Source organism: Daphnia pulex, chromosome 6 (genome assembly GCF_021134715.1).
Source record: "Daphnia pulex isolate KAP4 chromosome 6, ASM2113471v1".
Taxonomy (NCBI): domain Eukaryota; kingdom Metazoa; phylum Arthropoda; class Branchiopoda; order Diplostraca; family Daphniidae; genus Daphnia; species Daphnia pulex.
The window spans coordinates 4,465,214-4,478,960 of NC_060022.1; the positions used below are offsets into that span (position 1 = coordinate 4,465,214).

Genomic DNA, 13,747 nt, shown 5'->3' on the forward strand with positions numbered 1-13,747 from the left:
TACGTTGGCTGGTTGGGCATCTATTCAATTCATATACCAAGGATATGTTTATGAAGCTCAGTTTAATAACGTTTACTTTGCACATCTCTGGAGAAATTTCTCGCTGTTACTACAAAGAAATTTTTTGTGATAGCTGTCAGTTTCTGTTTCAGCAACAAAGCTCATTTGTTAGATTTTTAATAATGAGTTTTTTTTTCTACTTCCGGTTTTCTCTTTTCAGTCAGTAGTTCAGTAAATATTCATTCGACGCACAAAAGAACCAAATATTCGTGATCCTCGCCAAATTTGTGGTAAAGTTCATGTTGTTAATTTTACGTACGCGTACTTCCGGTTTCAAGAATTTTCCTGAACTATAGTTCAGGAAAATTCTCGATTTTGACCAAATTCTGGATTTCGTTTAAATTATACCAAATCGACCCCAAATTTCACGGAGATCACGAATATTTGGTTTATTTGGTCTGCAGCTCAGTGGTTAAGGCGCTATTGCTTACTTCCGGTATACTTCCGGAAAATTTGCATTAAACTAGCAAGTGAGCTTTAATCTCTGTACAGTTCTAAGGATTGAATGCTAGGTTTTAGCAAACAAATATGGATTTTTCAAGTTTTGTGAGTAGCTTAAGACCACCTGCAAATACTGAGTTTTGACATGTGTCAAATAGATGGCGTGTTGATTCATGATTGTGTCAGTTATGGAAAGGCGGTTTGCTGTCAAAAGTTAAGCTATCCTTTCTTCGAAAATTACCAATGAATTGATAGGTAAATTCGAGTGATTTCGTCTCTAACTTGTCGGTGATGTGTTCTATTCCGTGTACTACTAAATGTTCCATCGAAATGATACAGGTAATAACCAACACTAGCTTTATCCATTCCTCCTTCATGCTGAAACATATTCTCTTCTTGTCTTCTATTAGGAGTCATAATTGTATTGGACTTGCTAGATCACCAAGCCCAGCACAGAAAAATCTCTGATTTCATCTTCTCGAGAGAAGATTTTATAACTGATCGGTGGTTTCATTTGTAAGTTTACTTATCATGTCACTGAACTTTTTCCGTTGCAGTCTAAAGTTTGCAGTTTAAAGTATTGATCTCCACTCATGTCTATCTAATGTTTAAGAGACACTTTTGAGTGTATACTGATAATTGTTTATTCTTTTAGATCATAGACGTCAAGCACATTGATGACACAAATTATAAACAAGCTGACTTATTTTTCTTTTATTATTTACAGGTTCTAAACTCCAGGTTTCTAAATTTGCATTGCAGACTTTATCAGAAGTCATGTTCTTTCAAGAAAGTCAACAAGGTCCCTTGTTTACTAACCTGGCTGCTATCCTTGAGTCTCCCTTTTTACTTTCTTAAGCTGGCCATCTTTATTTGAGGTATTGCTTATTCTGTCACTATAACCTTGTTTGAATATTATTGCCATTCAAATAAATGTTCATTCTGCTTACAGGTTTTCCTTCGCTACTTGTCATAGACTTCATCCACTGGTGAAAACCGACGAGAGAATGCTGCAATTCAAGACTGATAAATTGTTTAATCGTTAGATTCAATTACAAGTGCATTTCTGGGCTCCCTTCTTTTCTGTGGCCCCGTTTCCCTAACTAACCACTAACCAACGCCCGCCGGTGGTCACTCACCCGCTGTGAAACCAGGAGGAGGGGAGGGCTCTGGTCGAACGGGGACTTGGAAGGCGCATGACCCGATGAAAACTTTTGGAGGGTCATGAGTCTAACCCGGAAGCCTAGTATGACTACATCTCCCCGGAAAAACTTGCCTCGTACTTCTCTCTTCTTCTCGGTCCAGATAAATATCTCTGGGGGCCGTAGACATATCCTATAACAGCATGTGCGAGTTAAAACAATGCATCCACTACCCAATGAAACAAAAGGCCATGGTTTATCATTTGCGAAAATCTCCGTCAGTCAAGTTACAAAGATTGACGCAGATTGCCGCAAAACTAAACATCGCTTTTTGTCTCATTGCCGCAGCGGTGGTGGCGGGTTGCGTTTAAACTCGTGCAGTAGTAAACCGTCTTGAACCGGACGCTCTGTTTATTGATTTTTTTTTTTTAACATTTTAATAATAAAACAAAAATTAGTTCATATATTGTTTTATTTTATTTATTACAGGTATTACATGGATAAGGTTTGGCATTGGTTTATAGGGTTAAGGGTATTGATTTGAGTGTTGGTAGGTGGATGTTTTCGAGGTTTGAAGGATTGGAAGGTATATGTTTATGGGGTTTGGAGATTAATTGGTAGGGATACGTTTGTAGGGTTATAGATTAACTAAATTTTTATCCAAACTTGAAATATCCTCCCTCCTTCCCCCCTTCAACATCCACCACTTTCCTTTCCCAACCCCAAAAACATGTATATTATTAGTTTGACATAAACATCCCGTATTTGTTTCTGTTGCTTCTTAACTTATAAACGGTAAACTGCAATAGTCACGATTACAATTTAACAAAATATGATGCAACTTCAGTAACACAATATCAGCACCAAGGAACGGCCAATTGAACTTGATGTAGAAAGATCTTTCACCAGCACAGGCTTCAACAACGTGCCACATCGGACTGCAACTACGCGAACATAAAACCGCGATAAAACACTAAACCTATAAACAAAATGAAATGAATTAATCAAGATGAATAAATGTCACTTTATGTTATTTACAAGAGTTAAAGCCCTCAGCTGGCTGCATCAAATCCATGTGTACGTTGGGCGGCAACAAAGAAGCTCATACTTTTACCAAACTAGTAATCCAATTTATAAAAAAAAAACTCAATTACTATCAACTATCAAGGAAACAATGTCTTAAATTACAAAAACAAAAAATACATAAGTTAAAGTAAACTATGCAAACACAATCCTTCAGAATAAAAGTTGCAAAAGAACCTACAGCTAGCAAGCATTTACAAGGTAGACAACTGAAAATTCTACAACAAATAAGTTAAGAGATAGTCACCGACTAACTAAGTCTGTAGTCTCACAGTTAGAAAGTTGAACATATTTACCTGAATAGTTCTGAAGGGTTTCTTACAAAACGTAAAGCTGGTACAAGAAAAAGAAGAATTTATCCTTGGCATGGCTGTCCAATTCAAAGAGCTCAATTTCACCTACATGAAGGAAGAAAAGAGTTACTTATAACAGGAAATCAAATGCGGTTTTTTTTCTTTTTTTCAGACCTGGAGTGTTACAATTCTGGCTCGGGCATCACTCAATGAGGGGAAAGAATTGAGGTAATCACTAGTTGTGATTGTGATGGGTAAATGATTTTCAATCTTTTTATTGAGATCCAACTCTTACGGCACTCTGTGCAGAATTCTACAAACAAATAATGGTTAAATGTTTAATAAAATATCTATTACACTGCAGGGTTCTCACTTTTCAATGCTTGGCATTGTCTCTCAATAGTGAGTGGTGTCAAGTGAAGAAAGTTGGGGATCTTCATCAACTCTGCATTGGCAAACTTACCGGGTGGTGTTGCCCCCGGAACAACCCAGCCCTGATGCAAGGGCAGCAGGACACGAGCTGGATGGAAAGACCTGGCAATTGGCCTGACTGAGGGCCAGTCTTGATCAAAAGCGCGTTATGTTGGAACGTGAACTGCTGCTCTCTTGTATACTTTACGTCCGTAAGATCTCATATTCAACGACTTGTTGGGACTTAGATCCCGAACGGAATTCGTCATTTCCTAATAAATTTAAACAGAAAACAGGTTACAGCATATGCCATTCACGTGTAAATAATCTAATGATACTAAGCACCATTTTAAAAAGATGAAAGTTACCATACACTTTTTTAATTTCTTCATTTTGTCAAATGATGTGGGATAATTAGAAATGGGTAAAAGTCAACAATGGGTAAAAGTCAACAATGGATAAAAGTCAACAAGGGCATGCCATAATAATACCGTCTTGGAGCGCGTGGAAGTTCCGTTAGCTCCTGGCAAACCGGTATTAAATGGTTCTTCTGGCTCTAATTAGGGTTCAGATACTTCATCTTTCTCAACGTTGACGACCGTCCAAAATACATTTCTTGCAAAATTCCAGATGGGTTTTAAGGTTTCCTAAATGATAATGAACAATCAGCGTCTTTTACGACAAAAACTACTTAGTTTAATTGTCTGCACTTCACGTTTTTTGTCAACTATATTGTTGGAGCTACTTGCCTCAATTTTTGGGGTCAGATTGTATTTTGTTCTTGACAAAGGACATTTTCAAATTCCGTAGTGGCCAAATCTGCAATCAATTGTTGGAAATGATGGGGCTGCTCGAGTAGTCACGCCAGCTCTGGGTCATGTTTTACGGTACTTTACGGCAATAGTTTTTATTTATTTATCACAGCCGTCAATTTCTTCCAGGCTGCCAGTTTCTTCGACATAGATGCATCTTACAATGAATCAGTATTTGCGCCCATGTCGGTCGTAACCCAAATATTCTAGTTTGAGAAAAAAGATTGGAATAGCGAAAAATATACAGAAGATATTTTTAAAAATAGTTAAAAAAACTCAACACAAATAACGAGATCTCATGAATTTCAACACAAAAACCTACTTCATTCTCATTTCTAAATGTCTTGTTGTGTAGAACTTGTCTTCTCTACCTCACACAACACAGTTAACTAAACAAAGATTCAAGAAATTTTGTGTGTTAAAGCAATACCATTTCCCATCTATGGCTTCACTACTTGTAGGTTGTAATCCACACCATTCAACAGTTCCACCTAAAACAAAATGTTGTAGGCTGGGAATCTAAACACAATAAAAGAAGCAATTATTTTAGCAGCTTAATAATTAACATTAATTAAGGACATGATAAACACTTGAATTTGTTGAACAAAAATAATTTATGAACACAGCATTTGCAACTACTTTCTTTGTGTTCTTACCCTACATCTTTCAGAGAAATGACTTTGTATGTAAGAAAGGCCTTACACACCATATGTTACACATAGGACATAGATGCTAATGCCACCATGCTAATGTTATAAGAGTCCAATATAAGATGACAAGATAAATTGGAGCACGTTGGAGTTTGGCAGCCTATGACCTGCACACATTCCGTAGATCCCCTTAGATTTCAACAAAATAACCCACTTCATTCTAATTCATAAATGTCTTGTTGTGTAGAACTTGTCTTCCCTGAAAATAATGTTTCTTTAGTATAAAACATAGTTAACTAAGCAAATATTTCAGAAATTTCGTGTGTAAAAGAAATACAAGAATATTAAGGCCGTACCTATTTATCATTTGCTCTTGACGAAGGTCCTGTCTTAAATTCCGTCGAGGCCAAAATTACAAGCAACTGTTCGAATTCATGGGGCTACTCGAGTACTATTAATTGCGTCTTACAGAACTCTAAGGCAGTAGTTTTTTTCATCCTACGGTTCTTACTTTAATAACTAAAACTGTGGAAAACTGTTTTCTTCTCCCCGCCGAAAAATCGACAATCTACACTCCACGTTTGCACTGCTGTTGAAGTACGGGTATGTGGCACGAGTTATTATCGACTTTTCGTAAGCTTTTATCGTCACTTTACCCGACAGTCCGACACCCTCAACGTGGTCGCCATTTTCTTTTCTTCACGTTAAAGAAGGTCTAAATCAGACAACAACTTGTCATTTCTGCCGCGAGAGGGAACCCGACGATTTCGCCATCTAGGGTGTGACATTAAAAAGTTTACAAAACGTTAACGGTTTAACCTTTGACGGACACCATAGTGTTAACAATAAGAATAAAATAGTTAAGTTAACAAATATTTCGTTGAGTATCTCACCCTAGACCCTAGATAGCGAAGTCGTCCAGCTACTACTGGTTCATATAAAACAGTGCTTTTACCAAACTACTAATGATTGAATGGGCCAACATTTTCTTTTGATTTCATCTGTAGTTTTCTGTACTAAAGAAAATGTCAAAAATTTACTGTTTTTGTGCCTAAAAATTTATTGAAATTAAATAGGAAGACAACAACGATTTTTCTGTAGTATTAAAAAGGATAAAATGTTGATAATTCATTCGTGGTTCTCATTCGGGAGTTTTATGCTGCTGTTATTAGTGTTACTGGCATGACTGGAACGCTTTTGCCCACTACAGTCTTGATCCAGTCTACGTAGGCAGCAACGCGGATGAAAAGAGCAGGAAATCGCCTGTTTCAAGAATAAAAAACGACACGAATAAATTCCCAAAATTTTTTTTAAGGCTAGAAAATATTTCCGTTTACGGGTCGGCACATCCTGCTGCAGCGCTGTTGATTCCAACTTGCAGGCCATTAATTAGCAGTGGGCCGCCACTATCGCCCTTTGAATATTTAAAGATAATTCAAGGTGAGCCAAACATTTTTGGTATGTCTGCAGTTTACCTGGCAAATACTCTTTCCGAATAAGGTGGAAGCACATAACCGTTTCCCATCACTGAGCTCATAATCATGGTAATATAAAACGGAACAGTCCTTTGTGTCGAGGATGGTTACATTGACATGTCGTAAATGGTTAGACGCTGCACCAGAAGACATTGCAGGATGCAAAACCTACCGTTGCGTGTAGAATAAATATTATTTATATAATTGAATGTGAAATTTATAAAACCTGTCGCGTTCGTCCCCATCCGATTACAGTAGCTTCTTTTCCGATATGAGTTTGGTTGAAGGGATCGACTCGTTCAAGTTTCACGGGACGAATTTCGAAGACCGGTTTGGAAAGGGTAATAACACCAAGGTCATTTTCCTGTTTAATTGGTATTCTTTAGCAATAATTATTCCAAAGTTTGAAACGATGTAGCTATAGATACAAACGAAGTGCTGTTATAAGATGGATGCGTCACAAATTTTGCAGCTTTTCTTTCAATGTGAATAGCGTCCAAAGGGTTCAAAACAGTAGTCCGAAAATAAAGAGTTATCAGTCCCGCTTCTCTTCCCAAGCTATTTTCCGTTCGAAAGACCGTAAATGGGAAAAAGCATCAAAAGAAATTTGATTAGTTGTTTTAATGGATCTCTTTTGAATTGAATTTTCTTACGGATTTATACAGTGGGCAGCCGTCAGTACATGAAGTCCACCTTCAAGTAAAGTCCCTCCACAAGTGAACTCTTTTTTGACAAATATGGCCACCTAACGCACGGGAGAAATGGAGCATGAATTACGTTGTAATAAGAAATCGAATCAAATAGAATTTCACATTTTACCTGGTAAGGATAAGCTCCTCTTTTAGCCCAGGCACCACCAACAATTCCTTAGTTAAACAACGAATGTAAATAAAATAATTGGTGATTAAATATTTGTAACATTTCAATACGAGTAAAGTTGACTTTAGTTGTTTCATTTCTTGATATGCTGTCATCTCCAAAAATGGTAACGTCTTTCGTCACAGCCCCGGTTTTCAGCACTGCCAACATGAAGGCGTAGACGAACACCGCTGTATAAATCCAACACTAAAATAAACAAAAACACAATTTACCTTTTATTATTCCGAAGGGCATATTGCATGCCTTACGAAGGCCAATCAAACATTAGAGTATTTGTGAAGAACAAAAACTTACCGATCCGAACATTGCAATCGATCGATTGTGACTGCTGCAATCAGTGAAGAAATAACCGCAAGCTGCTGCTTTTGTTATGGCAGATTCAACTCTTTTGTTGTACCTTTTACGTGTGGAGCCAGTCTACCGGTTACGTTACGTGTTTATTATGGCGCCATGCGTGTTAGCCCATTTTATTCGCCGCGATACAAATAGCCTTAAGGTACATTTATATGTGTTAACGAAACCGACGGAATGGTGCCCTGAATGCCAAAACACCTGACCGAGAAGCTTCAATTCTTGATGTTCTAACCTTGACCGCCGTTGCAACATCACGTGGGAACCTCCCTTATATGAGCCGAGACACAATTAAGCATCTATATTTGTATATCTTTTACTAGCATTAATGCTATGAAAAACATAGCAGTTTTCCAACATTCTTTTCAATAGTCACCGTTTCATGTAGTTCATAGTAAACAATAGAAACAATACCTATAGGTACTTTGATCATTTCCGGGTAAAAAAACTAAAAAACAAAAACAAACGGAGTTGGGAAAAGTGTGATTTCTACTCCTACGAAGTCTCGAACCTCAAATACGTACCGGTTCTTACTGTAGGAACCCATTTGGTCGTTTACCTGCACAGCTGGATTTGAAAAGGTGCACTCTAATTTTGTTTACAATTATCGCTTACACAGATGGTTTTTTTTTTTGCCCAGCAACTTATGCATTTACGTCAATAGATTACTGAAAAGGTGTGTAGACTTAAATGCAAACCGGATATAGATGGAAGCGGCAAGCACGCAATGTTATGACTAAGTGGTAAGTGTATATCCCTTCCCCTTGCAACCGTGGTCTCCATCCTATCTGCTAAGGTAAAGGGCTAGTGCGCAATCAAACAAGATCCATATGATTTAAATACGCACATAGTAATAAGTTGGCATCTGTTTTGTTTAGCAGCTGTTCAGAATGCACAGCACAGACTGTGACGTCAGTATAATATTGAAAATGGACTTATATTTCTCCTATGTAAGAACACTCTAAACGCCGATGTACTTTAGCTGTATCTGAGCTACAGAGCAACGTCAAGCTACAAAAATGCGTCTCCACGAATTTTCTTTCATAGTTATTTTGTTTGTCTCCGCTCTAGAATTGACTCGAGCCAGTCGTCTTTCGGTAAGCGGAACCAAACTCATGTTCAACGGAAAATCCGTTTTCCTTTCAGGTGTCAACTTTGCGTGGAACTCTTATGGGTACGACTTTGGAAACGGTAAGTACACGGCCAACTCAAAAACTACTTTCGAGCAATGGTTAGCTGAGGTGGCAACAAATGGAGGAAACAGCGTTCGTAAGTTACTCAAAAAAAATTTTCAGAGTTATAATTCACGATGCATTGTTTATAGGTGTTTGGCTTCATGTGGAAGGCGATAATACTCCAAATTACGACGCAAACGGCTATGTCCTGGGTCCAGATAAGACTGGAACGCTGATTTCCGACATGAAATCATTCCTGGATTCCGCCAAAGCAAGAAATATTCTAGTTATTTTTGTCTTGTGGAACGGCGCCACTCTTAGAAATCAGAATTCCATCAATCTGTACTGGGATAAAAGTAAACTTCAGACTTATCTTGACAAGGCTTTGACGGTAAATATTACTTTTTCGATTTCTTCAATGGCCATGTACTAGTTAATAGCCATGTATTAGTTAATGACTATAATTATTCGACGCATAGTAAAAAAAAAAACATTCTTTCTTAATTATTAGCCCATGGTGAAAGCACTTGCAGCTCATCCAGCACTAGGAGCTTGGGAAATCGTCAACGAACCAGAAGCATTAGTTTACAATAATAAGCCCGACGCCAATAGCTGTTTCAACACGGTACCTATGGCAAACTCAGGAGCTGGATGGACTGGAAAATGGATTCCGATGAATCAGTATTGCTAATTTTAAAAAATTAATTTGAATTCCGGCTCGTTTCGTGAAAGAATGATTAATTTTTCAACAGAATCCAGTTATTTATTAACTGGCAGGCGGCAGCAATTAAAGCAGCTGATCCAGGAGCTTTAGTTACAGTCGGTACTTGGTCCCAGTACAGTCAAACCGACGTTTTCTCTGATACAAGTTTGTTTCATACAGTCAAATTTGTATATCAACAGATTAAATATAATCAACAATTCATTTCAAACCTCCAGGAAATTACTATACGGATGCCTGTCTGATTGCAGCTGGAGGGAAAACATTAGGAAAACTTGATTTCTACCAAATTCATACTTACACACCTTTTAGTGCATCTGCACCTTTTAAGGTTGGACTATACTGATCATAATCGTGGTTAATAACTGGCTCTAAATTTGTGTCTGTTCTGACTGAAACGGTAACAGGTCGTGGCTTCAGCATACGGTTTGAATAAGCCGGTTACGATCGGTGAATTTTCTGCCTCTTGTTCTGGAGGCATGACCATTCAGCAAATGTACAATTACGCCTACGGAAATGGATATCAGGTAAGGAAGTCTTGGTTTAGATTTCCGCATTTTTTGGTTAACAAGATTCCATCGCATCTGAAATAGGCCGCCTGGGGTTGGCAGTATGCCGGCGGTTATTGTTCCGATTCCAGAGCTACATTTGATTCAGGAATGCTGCAGCTAAAGGGAAAAAGTGGTTCTGGTGGAGTGGTCAACTTCCCTGTCGTCTAGAGATAACTCTTTGGTGTTTTTGTTATATTTGTAGTGCATTATTTGACGCAAAAAAAAAATGCAGTCAGGGGATCTAGCGGTGGAGGCCTGTGAAAATACACAGAATATCTGAACTTGTGTTGTGCAGTGCATCGGTATTTGTTCATTTTCACTTAATTTAAAGACATATGTTCCCTTCATTTTTATTAACACGAGAATTTCCTCCCTTCCTTCCTTGACTCTAACTTTAAAAAAAAACGAGATTAAAACATTTCTCCGGATTTTCTAACGAGGAGGTGCCAGTGTGGCGGCAGGTCCCACTTGGTAAAAAAAAAATTCTAGTTGCACTTTGCTTGACGTATTAAAAGTTCAAAATATTTTCGAATGTGATGGTTTAACCACAGAAAAAGTTGTGAGGTACAAAAACAGGCCTGATCTACAGTTGTTCTACACTTGAGTTATTTAATGAACCATTACTGAGTAAACAAAAACGGCAAGAGAAAACAGTGAACCGACTAGCTCAGGAATAAACATACTCTGTGACTGACTACGTAACGATTGATAATCAACGCCACCAAATAATCCCCCCAAAAAATGAATAGAGATACATTTGTCCTACCTTTCATTCCGGGAAATACGACCAGGCATCCATCCACAAGTTCTCAATCCGCAGGAAAGTTGAATCCACCAGGCGAGGTAGGAAAAAGGGGTCCTCTTGAATACACCCACACTCGCATGGGTGTACACGAGGACATAGGATATTTATAGTCAGGGGAAGAAGCGATCCGTAACTCGACAGACATCGGAAGTCTCTCCAATCAACAGGGATGCTGTTTATCTAAAAGAAAAAGAAAAAATGGGTTACGGAAAATATTTCCAGAAACATCAAGTAAGGAAATGTTGAAATGAGATAGTGGGTAAACCCTAATTGTTAATAACCAAAATAATTTAAGATTTCCATGTACTGCATTTGTGCAAGTCATGCATCATTAAAATATACAGCAGATCACAAGTTAATAAAAGAAACGAAAAACATTACCCAAGCGATGACACTGAGATTGGTGCTGATGACAGGTGGATACCAGCACAAGCAAAACTTGCATTTCTTGTGATCATGATGGCGGGTTCAGGCTTCAGAAGTTCAGATCTGAGCAAGGGAAAACATTAATGACATTAGTATAGTGCAAACTAACTGAACTGCATCAACAGGGGGATTATACTTGATAAATATTAGTCAGGAACTCACACTTCAAGAATTTGGAACAAGTTTCTTTTATTAAAGCTCCAATAATCATTATATGTGTACTCTTAGTTGGTTTTATTTACCTGCCACTGCCAAACAGCATATTTCATAAGAGATGCGAGCTCAATCGCTCATGCGACCAAAGCTGACACGATGACAACATATTTGTAATAATTTTATTTGTTGTGCTATTTTTCGTGCAGCCTCGTCCATTTCCAAGAAATGTGATCTTTCAGTTTTCTTTGTATTATTAATAATCTTCGTCTCTTTTTCGGAACTTCCGAACTTGTATAAACTATAAAGCAAAGACTAAAGAAAGCATGAAGAAGGAATGAAATGAAGAAAGGGAAAGCAGACGACACTAATATTCTAATAGCCAGTAGCCATACTTTTAAAAAGGTATCGATAGAAATGATTAAAAATCGACCAATCCAAAACGAAAACGCTCAAAAACGATAAAAGAAGTTTTCTCGCCCGCGCTTAACCACTGAACGAATCGGGATTATTTTATGACTCTGTTTTCAGTATCTAGAAGCTATAATAGTTCTTCTCATCAAATTACACTGAGCCCCCCAACCCAGCCACAGCCAAGAAAAAAGTAAATTTGCAGTACAAAAATAATAACATAACAGAATTTATGGCTCTTTTTTGCGGGGGTTGGTTGGGAAGCAAGGGGGTCGGTTTTTTAGGGGGGGGGGATAATACGAGGAGGCTTTTTTTCTACTGGGGTCCGGGTCCCCTTGCAGTGCAGGCGGGTTTTTACTGTTTAAATGTTTCCCATACAGGCACAGAGTGTAGTACTAGTCAACAAACATTTGGTCCATGTCTCACATTTACTGAATGACCTTGATCGTTAATAAAAGGTTAGATACGTACTCAGATTGTACACCAGTGAAGGTAATACATTATAACAATTGCGTCAGAGCATGATTTATCTCTGCAGTATGGTGATCTTCATAGTCCTCTTAAGAGTGGAGATGTCTAGCTAAATTTTTTCCATGGTTGTGAATGTGTATTGAATGAACAGCACATTCCTACAAAATTGAATTAAAAACAAAAAAAGAACAAACTTAAATTTCGCAAAATTCCTTTCAAACCAAAATGTAGCCCTTTGGACGTTGCCAGTTCTAACAATCCCAGTAGCCTATCGGGCTCGCCACAAACCACAGAACACAGATTCAAATGAGCAAATAGAAAATAGTAACCCTGTTCGTTTTTAGTTAACATACCAGAGCATACTTTCTAAATAACGAACATTTTCAAGTTCTTTTTGGATTCTACGTGAAATTTACTTGAAAAACGATACGCGGCATACGCCCCTCCCCCACAGATTTTGTGTTAAGTAAAATATTGTTTTAAAAATAAAATTTTTTTATTATTCTAAAGGATTAAATTTAATCCAGCTTTAAATTAGAAAGGATTATATGTTTACATCGAATAACGTTTTAAAAAGATTACTTAAGCTTCTATTACCTAAATTGGCAACGCAAAATGTTTGCAACTTGATGAATCATTTGTTTTGGGGAAGGGAACTTCACCCCTTTGCCTTTGGCCTTTGCCCTTTTAGAAGTTAACAGTCCGTGATTCGTTGCACACGTGTTGCGCGACCGTTGTGACTTTCCGACGTCGGCAACTGGTTTCGCTTCGTCTTTTCACAATTATCCAATTTGTAATAGTTAATGAGTATCGAATACCCAGTGAATACCCCTAAAACAGTAGGCGTATTCGTATTTCATTGGAGGACTTGTGGAAAAGGTTAATAGAAGGTATCGATGAGTCGGTACCCCCAAGCTTTACGAAATTTTGCATGTTTTCGTTGAGGCCACAGGATGTCGATGAAGAGATCAATGCCTGTTTATATCAGTGAGCCCGATCCAGAGTCAAAATTTATTGAAGACAGACTTCATTGGGCAATTTTGCGAGGAAAGTCAGTCACTGTTAGCAAATTGCTTGACTCTGGTGAGAATTGAAAGCTTGGTTACTACCTGAGAATCTTTTTTTCGAAGTAGCATGTAACAGCCTTGTTTAAATTTGTTATTATTCTTACAGCTACTGTTTCTGTCGAGTTGGCTAATAAAGCCGGACAGACTCCACTTTTCTGTGCAGCTTTCCAAGGGCATTACGATATAGTGAAACTTTTGCTGAAGCTTGGTGCTGATCCCAACAGGAGGTGTTCTATTCTTAGGTGCACTCCAGTGCATGCTGCGTGCTGGAGTTTGAATAGTCAACTGCTAACCACCTTATTGATTGCAGGTTCAGCTTTTTAAATATCGATTGTGTGTCTGTTCTTATTATTCACATGTGATCATTGTT

General features: G+C 38.0%; 2 protein-coding genes, 3 long non-coding RNA genes and 1 pseudogene across 7 annotated transcripts; 2 read left to right on the forward strand and 4 right to left on the reverse strand.

Moving 5' to 3' along the window:
• The first annotated feature begins 778 nt into the window (after positions 1-778).
• Positions 779-1,516, forward strand: LOC124195939. Its single transcript, XR_006875490.1, has 4 exons — positions 779-840; positions 912-1,017; positions 1,229-1,379; positions 1,454-1,516. It is a non-coding gene; the product is annotated as an uncharacterized LOC124195939 (long non-coding RNA).
• Positions 1,517-3,044: 1,528 nt separating this feature from the next.
• Positions 3,045-3,699, reverse strand: LOC124196157 (annotated as a pseudogene).
• A 637-nt stretch (positions 3,700-4,336) lies between these two features.
• Positions 4,337-5,621, reverse strand: LOC124195940. 3 transcript variants are annotated; one of them, XR_006875492.1, is made up of 4 exons: positions 5,249-5,621; positions 4,899-5,151; positions 4,673-4,761; positions 4,337-4,448 (listed from the first exon to the last, which is right to left on the reverse strand). It is a non-coding gene; the product is annotated as an uncharacterized LOC124195940 (long non-coding RNA). The 3 variants fall into 3 exon arrangements; XR_006875493.1 differs by having other exon boundaries at positions 4,899-5,166; XR_006875491.1 differs by lacking the exon at positions 4,899-5,151.
• Positions 5,622-5,934: 313 nt separating this feature from the next.
• LOC124195941 (chymotrypsin-2-like) lies at positions 5,935-7,823 on the reverse strand. The gene is made up of 9 exons (XM_046590635.1): positions 7,541-7,823; positions 7,297-7,432; positions 7,187-7,233; positions 7,021-7,112; positions 6,796-6,925; positions 6,594-6,731; positions 6,368-6,535; positions 6,230-6,306; positions 5,935-6,155 (listed from the first exon to the last, which is right to left on the reverse strand). Exons 1-9 carry the CDS (start codon positions 7,550-7,552, stop codon positions 6,047-6,049), a joined length of 909 nt encoding a protein of 302 aa, XP_046446591.1. The 5' UTR covers positions 7,553-7,823; the 3' UTR covers positions 5,935-6,046.
• Positions 7,824-8,644: 821 nt separating this feature from the next.
• LOC124195942 lies at positions 8,645-11,323 on the reverse strand. Its single transcript, XR_006875494.1, has 2 exons — positions 11,231-11,323; positions 8,645-11,029 (listed from the first exon to the last, which is right to left on the reverse strand). It is a non-coding gene; the product is annotated as an uncharacterized LOC124195942 (long non-coding RNA).
• A 1,695-nt stretch (positions 11,324-13,018) lies between these two features.
• Positions 13,019-13,747, forward strand: LOC124195943 (inactive serine/threonine-protein kinase TEX14-like). Its single transcript, XM_046590636.1, has 2 exons — positions 13,019-13,393; positions 13,484-13,747. Exons 1-2 carry the CDS (start codon positions 13,264-13,266, stop codon positions 13,699-13,701), a joined length of 348 nt encoding a protein of 115 aa, XP_046446592.1. The 5' UTR covers positions 13,019-13,263; the 3' UTR covers positions 13,702-13,747.

Excerpts from the sequence above, each read along its gene's own strand:
- LOC124195941 (XM_046590635.1), bottom strand. Across the intron at positions 6,732-6,795 it reads CTTATAACAGCACTTCGTTT|GAAAATGACCTTGGTGTTAT; the intron begins GTATCTATAGCT and ends CCAATTAAACAG. Across the intron at positions 6,307-6,367 it reads TCGGAAAGAGTATTTGCCAG|GGCGATAGTGGCGGCCCACT; the intron begins GTAAACTGCAGA and ends AAATATTCAAAG.
- LOC124195943 (XM_046590636.1), top strand. The coding sequence starts at position 13,264 with ATGTCGATGAAGAGATCAATGCCTGTTTATATCAGTGAGCCCGATCCA. Across the intron at positions 13,394-13,483 it reads TAGCAAATTGCTTGACTCTG|CTACTGTTTCTGTCGAGTTG; the intron begins GTGAGAATTGAA and ends TTATTCTTACAG.